Consider the following 18,417-nt stretch of genomic DNA (forward strand, 5'->3'; position numbering starts at 1 on the left):
AATGAAGACTAAATGAAACTTTTTCTTAATTTCACTTTTGAATTGTTCACTGCAAATATATGGAAACACAATAGCATTTTGTATATTTAGCTTGTGTCCTGCAACATTGTTGACCTTGTTTTTATTTCTTAATAATTTTCTGTGGATTCCTCAGGATTTTCTACATAGAAGCATCATGTCATCTGTCAATATAGTTTTATTCCTTCCTTTCAAATCTTGATGCCTTCTATTTAATTTTCTTACCTAATTGTCCTGACTAGAACCTCCAGTACAATATAGAAGTGGCAAGAATGGACATCCTTGTCTTGCTCCTGATTTAGGGGGAAAACCTTCGGTCTTTAACCATTACGTATGATGTTAGCTGTGGATTTTTCACAGGTGCCCCTTATCAGGTTCCCAAATATCTCTACTTTATTGAATGTTTTTATGATGAAGGAACGTTGGATTTTCTCAGAAAATACCTTTTCAGCATTAACATAATCATATGGTTTTGTTCTCCATTCTATGGATATGGTATGTTACATGAATATATTTTTGGATGTGAACACAATGTTGCAGTCTTGGGATAAATCCCATTTGTCACGGTGTATAAACCTTTCTATATGTTGCTGGATTCAATTTGCTCGTATTTTGTTGATGACTTTTGCACCTATACCCACAACAGATATTGTTCTGTACTTTTTTTCTTGTCTTCTGATTTTGTTATCAAAATAATACCGACCTCATAGAATGATTTGGTAAGTATTCCTTCCTCTTCTATTTCTTGGAAGAATTTGTAAAGGATTGGTATCTTTAAAATGTTTGATAGAATTCAACAACAAAACCATATGATACTGGGCTTTTCTTTGTGTTCTAATTCAGTCTCTTTACTTGTTATAGACCTGTTCAGATTCTTCTATTTCTTCTTGAGTCGATTTTGTTCATTTAAGGCTTTTTAGGGATTTGTCTATTTCTTCTATTTAATCGATTAGTATACAGTGAATTGTTCTATGGTATTCTCATAATCTTTTTAACTTCTGGAAGGTTGATAGAAATGTTCCCTCTCTCATTCTGGATTTGGGTAATTTGAGTCTTTTCATGGTCAGTGCAGGTAAAGGTTTCTCAATTTTGTTGATCTTTTTAAAAAATAACTTTTGGTTTCCTTGACTTTCTCTATTTTTTTTCTTTCTCAATTTTATTACTTTTTACTCTTTATTATTTCCTTCATTCTGCTTAGATCTAGTTTGCTCTTGAATGGTATTAAGGTTAAAAGGTGATCGATTTGAGACCTTTTTTAATACAGCCATGTGCCACATAATGACATTTTAGTCAACAATGGACCACATATACTACAGTGGTCCCATGAGATTATAATGGAGATGAAAAACTCCTATAACCTAGTGATGTCCTAAACATCACTACACTGTAGCACAATGCATTACTCATGTTTGTGGTGATGCTGGTGTAAACAAATCTACTGTGCTGCCAGTTGCATAAAAGTATAGCATGTACTATTATGTACAGTACCTAATACTTGATAATGATAATGACTATGTTACTGGTTTATGTATGTACTATACTATACTTTTTATTGTTAGAGTGTACTCTTTCTAGTTATTTATAAAAAAAAGTTTACTGTAAAACAGTATGCCACATTACACTGGCAGTAGCCTCATACATCTGTGTTTACTGCATCTCTTGATTTCATCATTTTCTCTTGTGCTTGATTTAATCTCACGTTGTTTTGTTCATCATGGCCCCTAAGTGTACAAAATCCACTGCTAATGTTGCCAGTAAGAGGCCACGTCAACTGATTGACCTGGAAACAAAATTAAAAGTGATTAAGGACTAAGAAGATAGAAAATCAGTGATGGTTATTGCTCTCCAGTCAGGCATGTCCCATTCCACCATAGCTATGATTTTGAAGAATAAGAACAAAGTGAAGGAAGCTGCTAAAGGATCTGGTTCACTGCAGGCAATGAAACTAACAAAAATTCAAGAAGGGCCTATGTCAGTCCTGGAGAAACTTCTAAAGACCTGGATTGAAGACCAGAGACAGAATCATATAGCTCTCAGGACCATGACAATCACAGCCAAAACAAAATTTGTCTACAATGTTGAAAGAAAAGCCTGGACCTGACTATGATATCAAATTTACTGCTAGCTCTGGGTGGTTTAAATGATTCAAGAATCGTTATTCTTTACATAATGTGAAAGTGAGTCGTGAATCTGCAAGTGCTGATGTGACAACAGCTAAAGAATTTTTGGAAACACTAGATAGGCTGACGGTGGAGGAAAACTACTAGCCAGAGCAAATACTCAATATGGATGAAAACTCTCTCTGTCAGAAATGAATGCCTGAAAGGACTTTCATCCATAAGGAGGAAAGTCAATGCCAGATTTCAAGGTTTTTAAGCACAAGGTAACAGTCTTGCTTAAGGGCTAATGTTGCAGGCTACAAATTGAAACTCTGTGATCTTACACATTAAGAACCCCATAGCATTCAAGCATATCAATAAGCACACACTGCCAGTGTACTACAGGAGCAATAAGAAGTCATGGATGACCCAGCTCCTCTTCCAAGACGCCCTCCTGAATTGCTATGCCAACAAAATGGAAGAGTACTGTTTGGAGAATAATATACCTTTCAAGTTTTTGATTACTGATAATGCTCCTGGATATCCTCCTTTTATTGGTGAGTGTCACTCCAATATCAAAGCCATCTATTTTTCCCTCCAAACACCACTTCTTTGATCCAATCAGTGGATCAAGGAGTTACAGCAGCTTTTAAGGCCTACTACCTGAGGAGGACCTTTACCCAGGCTATTGCTACAACTGAGGATGACACTGAGAAGACCTGAAAGGACTGATGCAAACCTGGAAAGATTACAACATCTATGACTGCATCAACAACCTTGCTTGCGGTAATGTCACCAAGCAGTGCATGAATGGCATCTAAAGAAGACACTCAAGAGGTTCATCCATAACTTCAAATGATTTGCAAAGCATGAAGAGGTTGCAAAATCAGTAAGACTATGGTTGAAATGGCAAACAAGTTTAACCTGGGTGTGGATGAAAATGACATTCAGGAGTGCCCAGAGCTGGTTTCTGAGGAACTGACCAATGGGGAATTGCTGGAACTAGAACAGGAACACATAGCTAAAGAAGAGGCAAGAGAGATGGAAATGGCAGAAGAAAAACCACCCCCAAGAAAATTCACAGCAAAGGCTTTAGCGGAAGCTTTTGCAGACCTCAACAAGCTCCTTAAAAAGTATGAAAACATGGGCGCCAGCCCCGTGGCCTAGTGTTTAAGTTCAGCACACTCTGCTTCGGTTGCCTGCGTCCACAGATTCAGATCCCAGGCACAGACCTATACCACTCGTCAGCCACACTGTGATGGTGACGCACATATAAAATAGAGGAAGACTGGCACAGATGTTAGCTCAGGGGTAATTTTCCTCAGCAAAAAAAAAAAAAAAAAAAAAAAAAGATTGAAAACATGAACTCCAACACCAAAAGGTTTTCATTAAGAGAGAGGAATGGTCATGTTGCATTATCTGCTTAAAAGCAAATCGATGACAAAAAAAAGAAACAAACCAAGCAAACTATCGTGGACATATTCCTGAAAAGAGTGACACCTCCTCAACGAGAGCCTCAGGCAAGTCCTTCAGGAGGTATTCCAGAAGAAGGTATTTTTATCAGACGAGATGACAGCTCCACATGTGTTACTGTCCCTGAAGACCTTCCAGTGGGACAAGATGTGGAGGTGGAACACCTCCACAGGAGGATCAGGATATTGATGATCCTGACCTCGTGTAGGCCTAGGCTAATGTGTGTCTTAGCTATTCACAAAAAAGTTTAAAAAGCAAAAAAAAAAAAACTTAAAGTAGAAAAAAGCTTATAGAATAAGAACATAAAGAAAATGTTTCTTGGGGCCGGCCCCGTGGCCAAGTGGTTAAGTTCACGTGCTCCGCTGCGGCAGCCCAGGGTTTCCCCGGTTTGGATCCTGGGCGTGGACATGGCACCGCTCATCAGGCCACGTTGAGGCGGCGTCCCATATGCCACAACTAGAAGGACCTGCAACTAAGATATACAACTCTGTACCAGGGGGGATTTGGGGAGATAGAGCAGGAAAAAAAAAAAAAAGAAAAGAAAAGATTGGCTACAGTTGTTAGCTCATGTGCCAATCTTTAAAAAAAAATAAAAAGGAAGAGAAAATATTTCTTTACAGCTGCACAAAGTGTTTGTGTTTAAGCTAAGTGCTATTACAAGAGTCAAAAATTTAATACATTTAAAACTTTATAAAGTAAAAATGTTACAGTAAGCTAAGATTATTGCAGAAATATTTTTTCTTATAAATTAGGTCTAGCCTAAATGTACAGTATTTATAAAGCCTACAGTATAATGTCTTAGGCCTTGATATTCACTCACCATTCACTCACTGACTCAGCTAGAGCAACTTCCAGTCCTACAAGCTCCATTCATGGTTAAGTTCCCTATACAGGTGTAGCACTTTTTTCCTTTTATACTGTATTTTCACTGTACCTTTTCTATGCTTAGATACGTTGAATACACAAACACTTATCACCATGTTACAACTGCCTATTCAGTACAGTAACATGCTGTACAGGTTTTCAGCCTGGGAACAAGACACTATACCATATAGCTTAGGTTCGTAGCAGGCTATAACATCCAGGTTTGTGTAAGTACATTCTTTGATGTTTGCACAACAACAAAATTGCTGAATGACACATTTCTCAGAACATGTCCTTGTCATTAAGTGACACATGGCTGTATAGGCATTTATCACTATGTATTTCCTAAAAACTGCTCTAACTGCCCCACAAAATTTTGGTATGTCACGTCTTCATTTTCATTCACTCCAAGTATTTTCTTTCTTTTTTTTTTTTTTCAAAGATTGGCACCTGAGCTAACAACTGTGACCAATCTTTTCTTTCTTCTTTATCTCCCCAAATCCCCCGGGCACATAGCTGTATATCTTACTTGCAGGTCCTTCTAGTTGTGGCATGTGGGACGCCGCCTCAATGTAGCCTGACAAGTGGTGCCATGTCCGCACCCAGGATCCAAACCAGGGAAACCCTGGGCTGCCGCAGCAGAGAGCACAAACTTAACCACTCGGCCACAGGGCCAGCCCCTTGAAATATTTTCTAATTTTCCTTGTGATTTCTTCTTTGACCCAGTGGTTATCAAAGAGTGTGTTGTTTAATTTCCACATAGTTGTGAATTTCTCAAATTTATTTTTGGCATTGAATTCTAATTTCATTCCACTGTGGTCAGAGAATGTACTTTGTTATGATTTCAAATGTTTTAAGCTTGATGAGGTTTGTTTTATGGCCTAACATGTCTATAATGGAGAATGTCCTATGTACACTTGAGAAGAATGTATATTCTGCTGTTGTTTGCTTCAGTGTTTGAAAGATGTCTCTTAGGTCTTGTTGGTTCATAGTGTTATTCAAGTCTTTTCTAATTGATCTTCCACCTAGTTTTCTACACAATAGAAAAGTACTCTATTAAAGTCTCCAACGATTACTGTTGAGTCATCTATCTCTTCCCTCAATTCTTGTCAATATTTGCTTCATATATTTTGGTCCTGTTATTAGGTGCATATTTGTTTATAAATGTTATAACTTCCTGAGGGTCTGGCCATTTTATTATAAAATATCCCTCTTTACCTTTAATATTTTTGTTTGAAAGTCTATTTTGTCTGAAATCAGTATAGCCAGCCTAGTTTTCTTATGATGGTTATTTGCACGACATATCTTTTTTCTATCCTTTGACTTTCAACATATTTGTATCTTTCAACCTAAAGTGTGCTCCTGTAGATAGCATATACTTGGGTGCTGATTTTCCTTCAGTCTGACAATCTCTGCTATTTGACTGGATTATTTAATCAATTCATATTTGACTTTTTTTTTTTAGAGGAAGATTAGCCCTGAGCTAACATCTGCTGCCAATCCTCCTCTACCTTATAAGTGGGATGCCTGCCACAGGAAGGAGTGATAAGCGGTGCGTAGGTCTGCACCTAGGATCTGAACTAGCGAACCCAAGGCTGCTGAAGTGGAACATAAGAACTTAACCACTGCACCACTGGGCCAGCCCCTGCCATTTTACTTTTTGTTTTATATATTTCATGTCTTTCATTTCTCAATTCCTTTACTGCCCTAGGTATTAGTTTTTTAAAGCTTTGTAATTGGCATCATTTTAAAATTTCAGTTTTCTGCTTACTATATACAAATATAAATCAGTACTTTATTGATCACATCTCCAACTAATTTAGTAAATTCACTTTTTAAATCTAATAAATTATAGATTCTTTTGAACTTTCTATGTGGATAATGTCATAATTTTTTCCTTGCTCATCTTCATTTCATTTTTTTTCCTTGTCTTATTGCGTTAGTTAGAACCTCCAGTCTGATATGAATAGGTATGCTTTCAGCGAGTATCCTTCTCCCATTATGAATCTTGGACTGAGTGTCAGGGTGTCACTATATCACCACGAAATAAGATTTTTGCTATACTTTTTTGTAGATATTCTGCATCAGATTAATGAATTACCATTCTATTAGCTAAGAAATTTTATCATGAATGTGTTTTCAATTTTATCAAATGCCTCTTCATATCTATTTAGATTATCACATAATCTCATTTTTGCGATTAACATGTATCATATTGATTGATCTTTTAAAATATTAAATCTAGCTTATTCTTGGAATAAACCTCACTTAGTGGTAATATCCCTTTTTAAATTTCATGGTCCTACATTCAATTTGCCAATATTTCGTTCAGGACTTTTGCATCAATATTATGAGATGAGTCTGTAATCTTCCTTTATCAGGTTTTGATGTCAAGGTTATGCTTGCCTCATAAAACTGGAAAGTCTTTTTCTATTCTCTGAAGAGTTTGTGTTTGCAAATGGTATCACTTCTTTGTTAAATATTAGAAATAATTCACCATAATGCCATCCAGGCTTGGAATTAACTTGGTGATAAAGGTTTTCAATTATGATTGAATTTTTAAAAATAGATACAGGATCATTCATGTTTTCTCTATCTTTTCCTGTAAATTTTGGTTGTTTTCCCATTCAACACAATTTCAAAGTTATAAAGTTCTTCATAATATCCTCTTATTTGTAATATCTGCAAGATCCGTAGTGCTGCCTCTACTTATTCCTGATATTACTGATGTTTTCCTCTTTTTCTTGATCATTCTTACTAGAAATTTATCCATTTAATCAATACTTTCAAAGCACTGACTTGGCCTTGCTCACTTTCTATTGTATGTAGTGATGCACTTCATCATTTCCTGTTAGTATTATTGACTTGTTCTCGTTCTAGCTTGAGATGAAAACTCAGATGACAGTTTTCAGTCCCTTTTTTTTCTGACTTTGCATTTAAGGTTATAAATTTTCCTCTAAGATCTGCTTTAGTTGAATCCCATAAATTTTGATAATCTTAATTATCATTTGGTTCAAAATATTTTAAAGTTTCCATTGGCATTCCTTCTATCATCTACAGATTACTTAGAAATATACTGATTTGATTTCCAGGCAATTGCAGATCTCCTAGTTATATTTTTGTTGCTGAATGTTAGCTTAATACCACTGTAGTCAGAATATCATCTAAATGATTTCAATCCTGTAATATTCGTTGAGGCTAGCTTCATGGTCAATTTTTCCAAAAGCTCCATGGGTAATTGAGCAGAACATGTATTCCAACACTGTTTAGTGCAGTGTTATTACATGTCAATGCCAGCTAGTTCAAATTTTAGTTGTGCTGTTCACAGTCTTCCAGCTATTATAACAGGAGTGTTAAGAGTGACTCACTATGATTGTAGATTTGTCTATTTCTTTTAATTCAATCCTTGTTTTTCCTTCTTACATAGTCTGAAGCTATGAGTAGATATTGAGTTTATTTTCTCTGTTTCTGGTGGTGGATTGGTTTTCCTCATTACAAAATGTCTCCATCTCTAGCAATGCTTCTTGTTGAGACAGTATCTTAATACACTATAAACACTACTGGGCAATCTCGTAATATTTCTTTAAAATCCATGGAAGCAAATCTTTTTTTAACCATAACTTGTTCTAAAAAGTAAAAACTTAAAAGAAAAAAAAGATGAATCTAAGCTAGGTTATATAACTTGTTCAAGGAAACACAGTTTAGATCCAGTATTTTAATGCAAGGTCTTAAGACTCAGAAAACTTGCAAGTACAAATCAGATAAGGTACTAGGAAGAAATAGGGTAACCTTAAGGGGTATATCGTGGTCAACAAAATGACAAAATTTGACCAACTTGTGCCAGGTGACAACCTCATAATGCACATGAACTAATCTTTACTACTCTAAGTGTGGTCCATGGACCAGCAGCATCAGCATCTTCTAAGCGCTAAGAGATTCTTCCCTTAAAAAAACTATCAATCTAATAGCACAAAATGAAGCAGTATAAAATGCTCATAATGAAATAAGCTAGTTGCTTGTCAGCACTCCTTAATGCCTAATGGCACGTTTAACTAATTAGAACATGTTTTTTTAAACCTCAGTATTTTAAAATAATACGTTCACACTAGTATTTCCTGAGAAATTTTAGCCATTATCTATCAAGTTCCTATACTCATAGATGAGGATTTTGCTGTTTTCTACACCCTATATGCCTTTTCATCACGTTTGTAGTTAAATTGATACTTAAGTTGTTATAAGCAAATATTCTCTACATAACCAGATAAGAGTATCTGGCTATAAAATATTTTGTTTTTCTTAAGGCTATCAAATTTTATCTCATTTCCTACAAACCTATCCTTCACTTCTTTTCAGATTCATCAGAACTGTCATATATCAACAATTTCCCTTATTCTCTACTCCTTCAAGGTCATGTTTAAACATCACCTCTTCAAGAACGCCTTCCCCCAAGAGAACCGCTTCCTTATCTGAATTTCCCATTAGAAATATATTATTTTTATGTTATGAGCTTTGAGGGCAGAGATATGTCTCATTTTTATATCCTCAGCAAGATGCCTTTCATATAGAAGCTTTATTAAATGCTGCTTAAGTTAATTTATAATTTATAAAAATTATAATTTTTATTTTAAATGTTATAATTTATAAAAATAACTCTGTAAAGCCACCCAGGTTATTCTTTCCTTAATAAAGAGTACCAGAACAGGCCTCAGCAACTTTTGCCATAGCTATCCCACAAGCTATTTCATATCAGCAGCAACGTGCACAGTAAAGCCTCAGAGATATACAAGTGGCACCACATTTAGCAGATACATATAGTGCCTTTATATAATTAATGGTTAAATTTAATAAGATCTGTTTATAAACACCCCTTATATCCCTAGAAATTTAATCAGGAGTTCAAAAATTCAAATTATATCCTACCATCTCCTCTACCCAGAAAGTCATGGTTACTTCTCTCTAGACATTACCTAGATGTGACTACAATCTTTCTGTCCTAATTAGATTCATAAGCTAAAAGAGGATAAGAAGTTACCTGAGACTATGGTAATGCATTTCAACCGTATGGCTCAAGGTTTACTGAAGCCTCAGAGAACAGAACACAGTGATGCATCGCTTAACAATGAAGATACCTTTTGAGAAATGCACTGTTGCGCAGTTTTGTCGCTGTGCAAACATTATAGAGTGTACTTACACAAACCTAGGTGGTACAGCATACTACACACCTAGGCTATATGGTACTAATCTTGTGGAACTACTACTGTATATGTGGTCCGTTGTTGAACCAAAATGTCGTTATGCACTGCATGACTGAAAGTATTTAAATGATGTAAGAATATGAGATGGAATATGATAGAATATGGTTCTTTGTATTTTATATTTATCATAATCTCACTCAACTTAATGAGAATTAATACTCTTGCGTATTTAAAAGTTCCAAAGTTTATTTTTATCTTTAACAACTATCCAATATATTATTTAAAATTTGATTACATCAAGTGAAATATCTGTACACAGCCACTATAAGAGAACTACATGATATGCAGTGACAAAGACGCAGGGATCATGCAATATGTTCACACCAGAATTCAAGATACTAAGTAGCAAGCAAATACAGTGGACTTGAAGGCTAAGGTGAAGTGCAAGAGTTGATAGGGTAAGCAGAGCAGAAAATTCAAGATGTACCTAGATACACCTGTTCTTAAAAGACACTAATCATTTCCAATAAAACACTGTTCATGCATTTCTGTTGAAGCAGAAGTCAATCTTAGGATGAGGTCTGTACAAATCTGCAGATAAGACTGAGAGTTAAGTAGATTAATTTGATTAGGGTCAAACAACATTTCTAAAAACGAATTGAAGGATAAACAAAGAAGGCATACTTCACAAAAGCTGAATTCAGTGTAATTAGTCCTTCATACAGATGCTTCACTTTTGCATTTTCAATAGCTTTCCTGTGATATAAATTATCTTTATCTTGAATGTTCTTCCCCATTTGTTTTGCAAATACTTATGTCGCAGGTCATTAACCGGCTACAAGCAAATATATGACAAAATCAAAAATGAAGAGAGTATTAAATCCCAATCCAGAATAAGTCTGTTTAAATTGATACGACATAATTCTTCTATTTTATTTCTAATGACTTATTCACACAATTATCCTTTGCTCTATCTTCACCATATACAGTCAGCCCCCCGTATCTGCTGGGGGGATTCAACCAACCGTGAATCAAAAGGCTACAAAGGTTGCATCCGGGTCGAACATGTACAGACTACTTTCTTCTTGTCATTATTCGCTGGATAATACAATATAACAACTATTTACGTAACTTATACATTGTATTACGTAAAGAGCTGCTAAAGTACGCGGGAGGATGTGCACAGGTTGTCTGCAAATACCACCCCATTCTATATAAGAGACGCGAGCCTCCGTGGATTTTCGGACCTCCCGGGGTCCTGGAACCAATGCCCCGAGGACAACCAGGGACGACTGGGTAAGTCTTCAGGGCAGTAAAAACTAGCTTGTCGTAAAGCGAGCCACACGTGCTGGCTCCCAACGTCACAAACTTCTTCACAGTCCCACGGAGGGGTGGAAGCCGACTTTTCCAGCACAGCGTGGTTTCAGGCAGAGAGCGAAGCAAAAATAATCGCCTCCTCTGTGCCGGCGACATTCTTCAACGCGCCCAAATCGCAGAAAGCCGGTGGGGGAGGGGCGACGAGAGGGAAACGGTCTGGGATTTTCTTTTTTTTTTTTTAACTGACTCCTAAAATGCAACTTCTGTTTTAGAAAACTGCACACGTCCTCCGCGTGAACTCGCAGCATCCCCAGCCTGGCAAGCTCGACGGCTGTCCTTTACCTGTCTATGCCGCATGTCCCCTCACCAAAAAATGACAAAATTGGCCCAAGACTCGACTTCACAGGACCCCTGCCGTTCTGGACGACAGACGCCCGGGAAAGCCTCCCCGCCGCCGGGGGGACGCGGCGACCTGTTCTGGGACCCGGTTTCTTCAGAAACTCTGACTAAAACGACTCAAGGAAAAGTGGCAACGGACCCCCGGGTGGGGGCTGGGGACCTCGTTTTACCGTCGGCCTGTGGACGCGGCCCGGGCCGCCCGAGCTCCTCCCGCGTCGGCACGGCCAAGCCCCGAGGCGCTGTCCCTCCGCGGCCCGGTCGCCCTTCACCGGCCGCCGCCCGGGGGGCGGGCCAGGCGCGCCTCTCGCCCTTCGCGGCGTCCTCCCCGCCCGGCCGGACTGCGAACGACTCGGCAGCCGCCTTCCGTCAGCCCCGCCGCAACCGCCCTCGGAGCCAGCGCGCGGCCAACCGCCGCCCCGGCCAACGGTCCCCCACCGGCCCAACTTACCTACCCCGGCGCCGCGCGCCGCCCACTGACAGCACACCTCCTCCTCCGACCGCAGCCGCCGCGCTCACTGAAGCGCCCGCCGGGACCCGCGGGGGTAAGTCACCCTGCGCCCACCCCCGACGGACTCCGGGCCAATGGCAGCACGAGCGTGCGGCAGCCCAGCCAATCAGCGACGATCTGGCGGGGTGGGCGGGGAGACGGGCGGCCGGGGAAGTGGAAGCCGGCTGAGGGGCACCAAGAGTTCGCCTCCCGGAGCGCTTCTTCCCGTCAGCCCCTTTGGGCTTTCGCGCCAAGTCGCGTGAGCGAGCGTCTGAGGTGGGCGTTTCTGGTGAGTGACTCGTGTCCAAATGGGGAGAGTTTTGCGAAAATCTTTCAATAAAATTGTATTGACAAAATCAGGAGGCCCGTCTGTTCTGCGGGCTTAAGCTGACCGATTTGAATTTTTTAAGTATTGCACGAAAATAGCATTTCTCGGGATTAAGGAGTGTTTTTTTGACAACTCCTTAAATTTTGCCACACAGGCCAGTGGTCCTTCCAGTTGTGTTTTCCTGAGTTTCCTAAATTGTCGCAGTTACCTGCCACCCTGGGCTGCGTCGGATTTTACGAGACCCACCCTGCTGCCAAATAATCGCTCTCTTGGGGTTATCGTGCATTCACTCAAGAGTTCGTTACTGAGTACCCTCTCGGTGCTGGGTGCGGGAGATACAACCGTTAACGAGTTTGACGAAGCCCTCCTCATCACGGAGGGTAGAGCTGGCTTCTTTATACTAGTGACTACTGGTTACGAGAAAAATGAGACAAGGACGGATAGTCCAGAAGTCTAGGTGGTTAAGAGAATAACATACTCAGACCCAGTAGGTTCCCAAAGTATGGCCCCAGGATCCTTGGAGTCTGCGAAGACAATACTATTTTCATGATGATGGGAAGATGTTATTTGCCTTTTTCATTCTCGTAGTCACAGGAGTGTTTGATGGAATTTTCCAGAAGCTTCTGGAAAATTGACGAGATATTGCAACAGATTGAATGCAGTGACAGATATGAGAATCCAGCTGTCTTAAGTCAAGCACTAAGGAAATTGGCAAAAATGTAAAACAGTGCCAATCTTTACACAATTTTTTTTTGTCTCAGAAAATAACAATTTTGAATATAATTGAAGGGTATATAGAGGGTTGCTGAGAGAGAGATGGTGTAGGAAGGAGTGGGAGGCAAGTAAATTGGAGCCAGATAAAGAATTTGGACTTAGTTAAATCAATAATGAGTAAGTAGCTTTTAGGAATCCCGTGTCTATTTAGGGTAATAGGATATCTTGTATGCGATTTTAATATTAATAATAATAATTATTGATATTTTCTGGGCGTTGTGTTAACCAAGTTCATTGCATTCAGTGTTTTCCATTATTTCTCCATTTGAAGCTGGACGATCTCTGTTCGAAGCCACAGTGGGTTACTTATTAGTCATGTGGTCTTGGGCAAATTAAGTCACCTTTCAGAGCCCCAATGATCTTATCTTTAAAATGGTAATAACAACAACAATAAATGATTTATTGAATTTGTAGTTGTCTCAGGCACTGCACTAAGCACTTATCCATGTTATTTAAATTAATTCTTGTAACTAGTGAATTACCATGAAGTCTCTTAACTTGCTATTTGATTTTTTTTAAAGAAATAGATGGGATAACAGAGATACAACTCCTTGTATATTTCCAGACTTATAGTAGACTCTTGGTATATGGTAACTATTATTAAAATTGATAAAGCTGAGTAACATGAATGATCTTGAGCAACTCTCTTAGCCTTTATGTTGGAATGTTTGTAGTTTGTTGTTTTCTTCCAATGAGGATTGTGGTAGATAGAATTTTGACCCCCCACCATGATCTTCGTCCCCCGGTATGCCTCTCATGGTTATGTTACATTACATGGCAAAAGGGACTTTGCAGATATAATTAACATTTCCAATCAGCTGACCTCAAGATGGAGAAATTAGGCTGGATTTTCCAGGTGAGCCCAATGTAATCACATGAGCCCCTAACGGCAAAATAGCAGGTCAGAGAGATACAGCAGAAAGGAAATTCACAGAGATTTGAAGCATGAAAGCACTCAACCCGTGGGTGCTGGCTTGAAGATGGAAGAGACCACATAGGAACCACACTAACGCTCTGAATTCTGCCCACAAGCTGAACAAGCCTGTAAGCAAATTCTTCCTCAGAGCCTTGGCTTTCTGATACCTGATTCCAGCCTTATGGGACCCTAAACAGAATTCCCAGCTGAGTCTGCTGGGCTTCTGACTTATAGAATTGTGAGATAATAAGTAGGTGTTGTTTTAAGGCACTAAGTTTGCAGAATTGGTCATGGCAAGAATAGAAAACAAATACTAGCATTCATTCTCATACCCTGCTCAGCTCTCCCTAAGGCAGGCCGGAATCCTGGGGACTGCATTTCCCAGGGGCCCTCACAGGCATTGTTCTGGATTCACTTACATTTTGTCAAGTGGGCTGCACTTCCTGAGATCTGAAAAGTGGAAGAAAGACATAAACTATTGTTCTGTGTTTTTTGCTTGTGCTTTGGCTCCCTTCCTTGACAGCCCCTGCCTCAGTGATATAAGGTGGCTGTGACAATCAGCAATGGTTCTCTGAACTTTTCTGGCCTCTGAGTGGCAGCAGCGGCAGGAGCATCTTCCCGATTCTCTGCACCACAGAAGCAGTGGCACAAGGGAAAACCAGCGTGACAGTAGCTTCTCTAGCCCTTCCAAAGGCTTTTAAGCACTTAATTCTCTGTACTAAATACCATTATGCTTGAAATATCTGGAGTGGTTTCTATTTTCCTGATTGCACCCTAACTGATAGACATCTCCATGCCTCAGCTTCCTCCTCTGTAAAGGGAAATTACCAATAATGAATGATGCGTAGTAAAAAATAACCTCTTAGAATTATTGCATGGTGTAAATTACATGGATTAAATCCATGTAAACTGCTTAATAGAGTATTTAACACACAGTAGGTGCTCATAAACAGAGCTGTATAAGAGCAAGCTTCCTATATACTATTGAAGTTAAGGTGGTATTAATACAAACTAGATTGGTGTTAATAGATTGTTATAAGTTTAAGAGTCTAATTGTAACCCCCCCCCAAGTAACCACTAAGAAAATAACTTTTGAAATTTTCACAGAAGAGGAAATGAGACATGAATAAAAATGGTACACTATTAAAAAAAAAAAAAAGATGTAAGGGCTGGCACAGTAGCATAGTGGTTGGGGTCCCACACTCCGCTTCAGCAGCCCAGGGTTTGCAGGTTTGGATCCCAGGCATGGACCTATGCACAGCTCATTAAGCCACACTGTGGCAGTGCCCTACACCCAAAAAAATAGAGGAAGGTTGCCACAGATGTTAGTTCAGTTAGTTCAGATCTTCCTCACCACCTGCCCCTGCCCCCACAAAAAACGTAAACACAGAAGAAGGAAGTAAGGGAAAAATTGAGAAACAACCAGAAAAAAAGAAGACAGAGAAAACAAACAGCAAAATGACAGAATAAGGCCTTCCTTATCAGTAACTACTTTAAATGTAAATGGATTAAACTCTCCAATTAAAAACAGAGATACATTAAGAGATTTTTTTTTAAAAAACAACAAACCATGATCTCACTATATGCTGTCTATAAGAGACTCTTTTTAGATCCAAAGACACAAATAGATTGAAAATAAAAAGATTAAACAAGATATTCCATGCAAATAGTAACCAAGAGAGAGGTGGGGTGGCTAAAGCAGTAACAGACAAAATAGAGTTCTAGTCAAAAACTGTTGCAAGAGACAAAGAAGGACATTGTGTATTGATAAAAGGGTCAGTCCATCAAGAAGGTATGACAATTATAAAAATATTCATACCTACAACAGAGCTAAAAAAAATAAGCAAAAATAGACAATATTGGGGCTGGCTCAGTGGCATAACAGTTGGGTTCTTGCACTCCATTTTGGTGGCCCGCGGTTCACTGGTTCAGGTCCTGGGCACACTGCTCATCAAGCCATGCTGTGGCAGGCACCCTACATATAAAATGGAGGAAGATGGGCACAGATGTTAGCTCAGGGCCAATCTTCCTCAGCAAAAAGGGGGCGGGTTGGTGGCAGATGTTAGTTCAGGGCTAATCTTCCTCAAAAAGAAAAAGGACAGTATTGAAGGGAGAAATAGATAATTCTACAATAATCATTGGAGACTTTAGTAGCCTACTCTCAACAATGGATGGGACAACTAAACAGATGAGTAATTAGGAAATAGAAGACTTGAACAACCATATAAACCAACGAGACCTAACACATGTATATACGACATTCCACTCCAAAACAGCAGAATAGACACTTTTCTCAAGTTCACATGGAACAATTCTCCAGGATAAAACATATGTTATGCCACAATACAAGTCTCAAAACATTTAAAAAGATTAAAATCACACAAAGTATCTACTCTGGCCACAATGGAATAAAATTAGGAATCAGTAACAGAAGGAAAACTGGAAAATTCACATGGTTGTGGAGCTTAAACAATGGGCCAAAGAAGAAATCACAAGGGAAATTAGAAAATACTTTGAGGGGCTGGCCCTGTGGCCCAGTAGTTTAGTTCATGTGCTCCACATCAGCGGTCCAGGGTTTTGCTGGTTTGGATCCTGGGCTCGGACATGGGACTGCTCATCAAGCCATGCTGAGGCGGCGTCCTGCATGCCACAACTAGAAGGACCCACAACTAACAATACGCAACTATGCACCAGGGGGCTTTGGGGAGAAAAAGGAAGAAAATCTTTTTTTTTTTTTAAAGAAAATACTTTGAGACAAATGAAAATGAAAATGCAATATACCAAAGCTTATGGGATGCAGCAAAAACAGTGCTCTGAGAGAACTCTATAGCCGTAAATGCCTACATTAAAAGAGAAGAAAGATCTGAAATAAATAACGAAAGTTTACACCTTAAGGAAGTAGAGGAAGGTCCTAAATGAAATCAAAATCCAGCAGAAGGGAAGAAATAATAAAAATTGGAGCAGAGATAGATGAAATAGAAAACAGAAAGTAGAGAAAATCAACAGAACAAAAAATCAGTTCTTTGAAAAGATCGACAACATTGACAAATCTTTAGCTAGACTAACCAAGGAAAAAATAGAGAAGACTCAAATTACGAAAATCAGACATGATTGGGGGACATTGCTACTTTCCTTACAGATATAAAGTGGATTATAAGAGAACACTATGAAAAATTGTACACCAACAAATTAGACAACCTAGATAAAATGGACAACTTCATAGAAACGCACAAACTACCAAAACTGGCTCAAGAAGAAATAGAAAACTAAATAGGCCTATAAGAAGTAAAAAAGTTGAATCAGTAATCAAAAACCTGCCAACAAAGAAAAGACCAGGAGCAGATCATTTCAATGATGAATTCCACCAGTTATTCAAAGAACTAACACTAACCTTTCTTAAACTCTTCCAAAAAAATAGATGTAGGGGCCGGCCCGGTGGTGCAGTGGTTAAGTTCGCACTTTCTGCTTCGGCAGCCTGGGGTTCGCCGGTTCAGATCATGGCACCGCTTGGCAAGCCATGCTGTCATAGGTGTCCCACATATAAAATAGAGAAAGATGGGCACGGATGTTTGCTCAGGGCCAGTCTTCTTCAGCAAAAAGAGGAGGATTGGCAGCAGATGTTAGCTCAGGGCTAATCTTCCTCAAAAAAGAAAAAAAAGAAGATGTAGGAATATGTCCTAATTCATTCTAAGCCAGAATTACTCTGATAGCAAAGTTGGATAAAACATCACAAGAAAAGAAAACTGCAGCCCATTATCCCTTATTAATATAAATGCTAAAATCCTCAACAAAATATGAGCAAACCAAATCTGGCAGCATATTAAAGAGATGATACACCGTAACCAATTGGCTTGTATCCTAGGAATGAAAAGGTGGTGCAATATGAGAAAATCAATGAACCTAATACATCACATTAATAGAAGGAAGAAAAAACAGCCAACCAATCACATGATCATCTCAACTGATGCAGAGAAGGCATTTGACAAAATCATCATCCTCTCGTCATAAAGACCCTTACAAACTAGGAATAGAAGGCAACATCCTCAACATCATAAAGCACATTTATAAAACAATCCCCAAGGAGCTGTGTCCTTCTTTCTGCCAAGTAAGGACACAGCGAGAAGATAGCCATCTAAGAACCAGGAAGCAGGCTCTCACCAGACATCAAATTTGCTGGGGCCTTGATCTTGGACTTCCCAGCCTCCAGAACTGTGAGAAAATAGAAGTTGGTGAAGGCTATTAGGACCATAAGATTGTCCTCCTTTATACTTTTCTACTGAATTTGCAGACAATGAAGCATACGTATTTCAAGTCTAATTTTTTTTTTGAGGAAGATTAGCCCTGAGCTAACATCTGCCTCCAGTCCTCCTCTTTTTGCTGAGGAAGATTGGCCCTGAGCTAACATCTGTGCCCATCTTCCTCTATTTTATGTGGGACACCTGCTACAGCATGGCTTGATAAGTGGTGCATAGGTCTGCACCTGGGATTCAAACCGGCGAACCCCAGGCCACCAAAGCGGAACGTGCAAACCTAACCACTGTACCATC

General features: G+C 39.2%; 2 protein-coding genes across 14 annotated transcripts in view; one reads left to right on the forward strand and one right to left on the reverse strand.

Moving 5' to 3' along the window:
* Window positions 1-12,072, reverse strand: part of ATF7IP2 (activating transcription factor 7 interacting protein 2) — a 57,288-nt gene extending 45,216 nt beyond the window's left edge. For 2 of the 13 annotated variants that reach the window (XM_070566786.1, XM_070566783.1), the window contains exons 1-2: window positions 11,536-11,674; window positions 10,334-10,484 (exon numbers count right to left, since the gene is read on the reverse strand). The gene's annotated coding sequence lies outside the window, so the exon portion shown is untranslated. Of the gene's footprint in view, window positions 1-10,136; window positions 10,253-10,333; window positions 10,485-11,535; window positions 11,706-11,813 lie in introns of those variants that run through there. The other 11 variants (XM_070566788.1, XM_070566785.1, XM_070566791.1 and 8 more) reach the window with 10 other exon arrangements.
* LOC139074775 (immediate early response gene 5 protein-like) lies at window positions 10,815-15,029 on the forward strand. The gene is made up of 2 exons (XM_070566796.1): window positions 10,815-10,945; window positions 11,239-15,029. The coding sequence occupies exon 2, from the start codon at window positions 11,322-11,324 to the stop codon at window positions 12,039-12,041; it is 720 nt and encodes a 239-aa protein (XP_070422897.1). The 5' UTR covers window positions 10,815-10,945; window positions 11,239-11,321; the 3' UTR covers window positions 12,042-15,029.
* Window positions 15,030-18,417: the final 3,388 nt, after the last annotated feature.

This window comes from Equus przewalskii, chromosome 12, assembly GCF_037783145.1.
Source record: "Equus przewalskii isolate Varuska chromosome 12, EquPr2, whole genome shotgun sequence".
Lineage (NCBI taxonomy): Eukaryota > Metazoa > Chordata > Mammalia > Perissodactyla > Equidae > Equus > Equus przewalskii.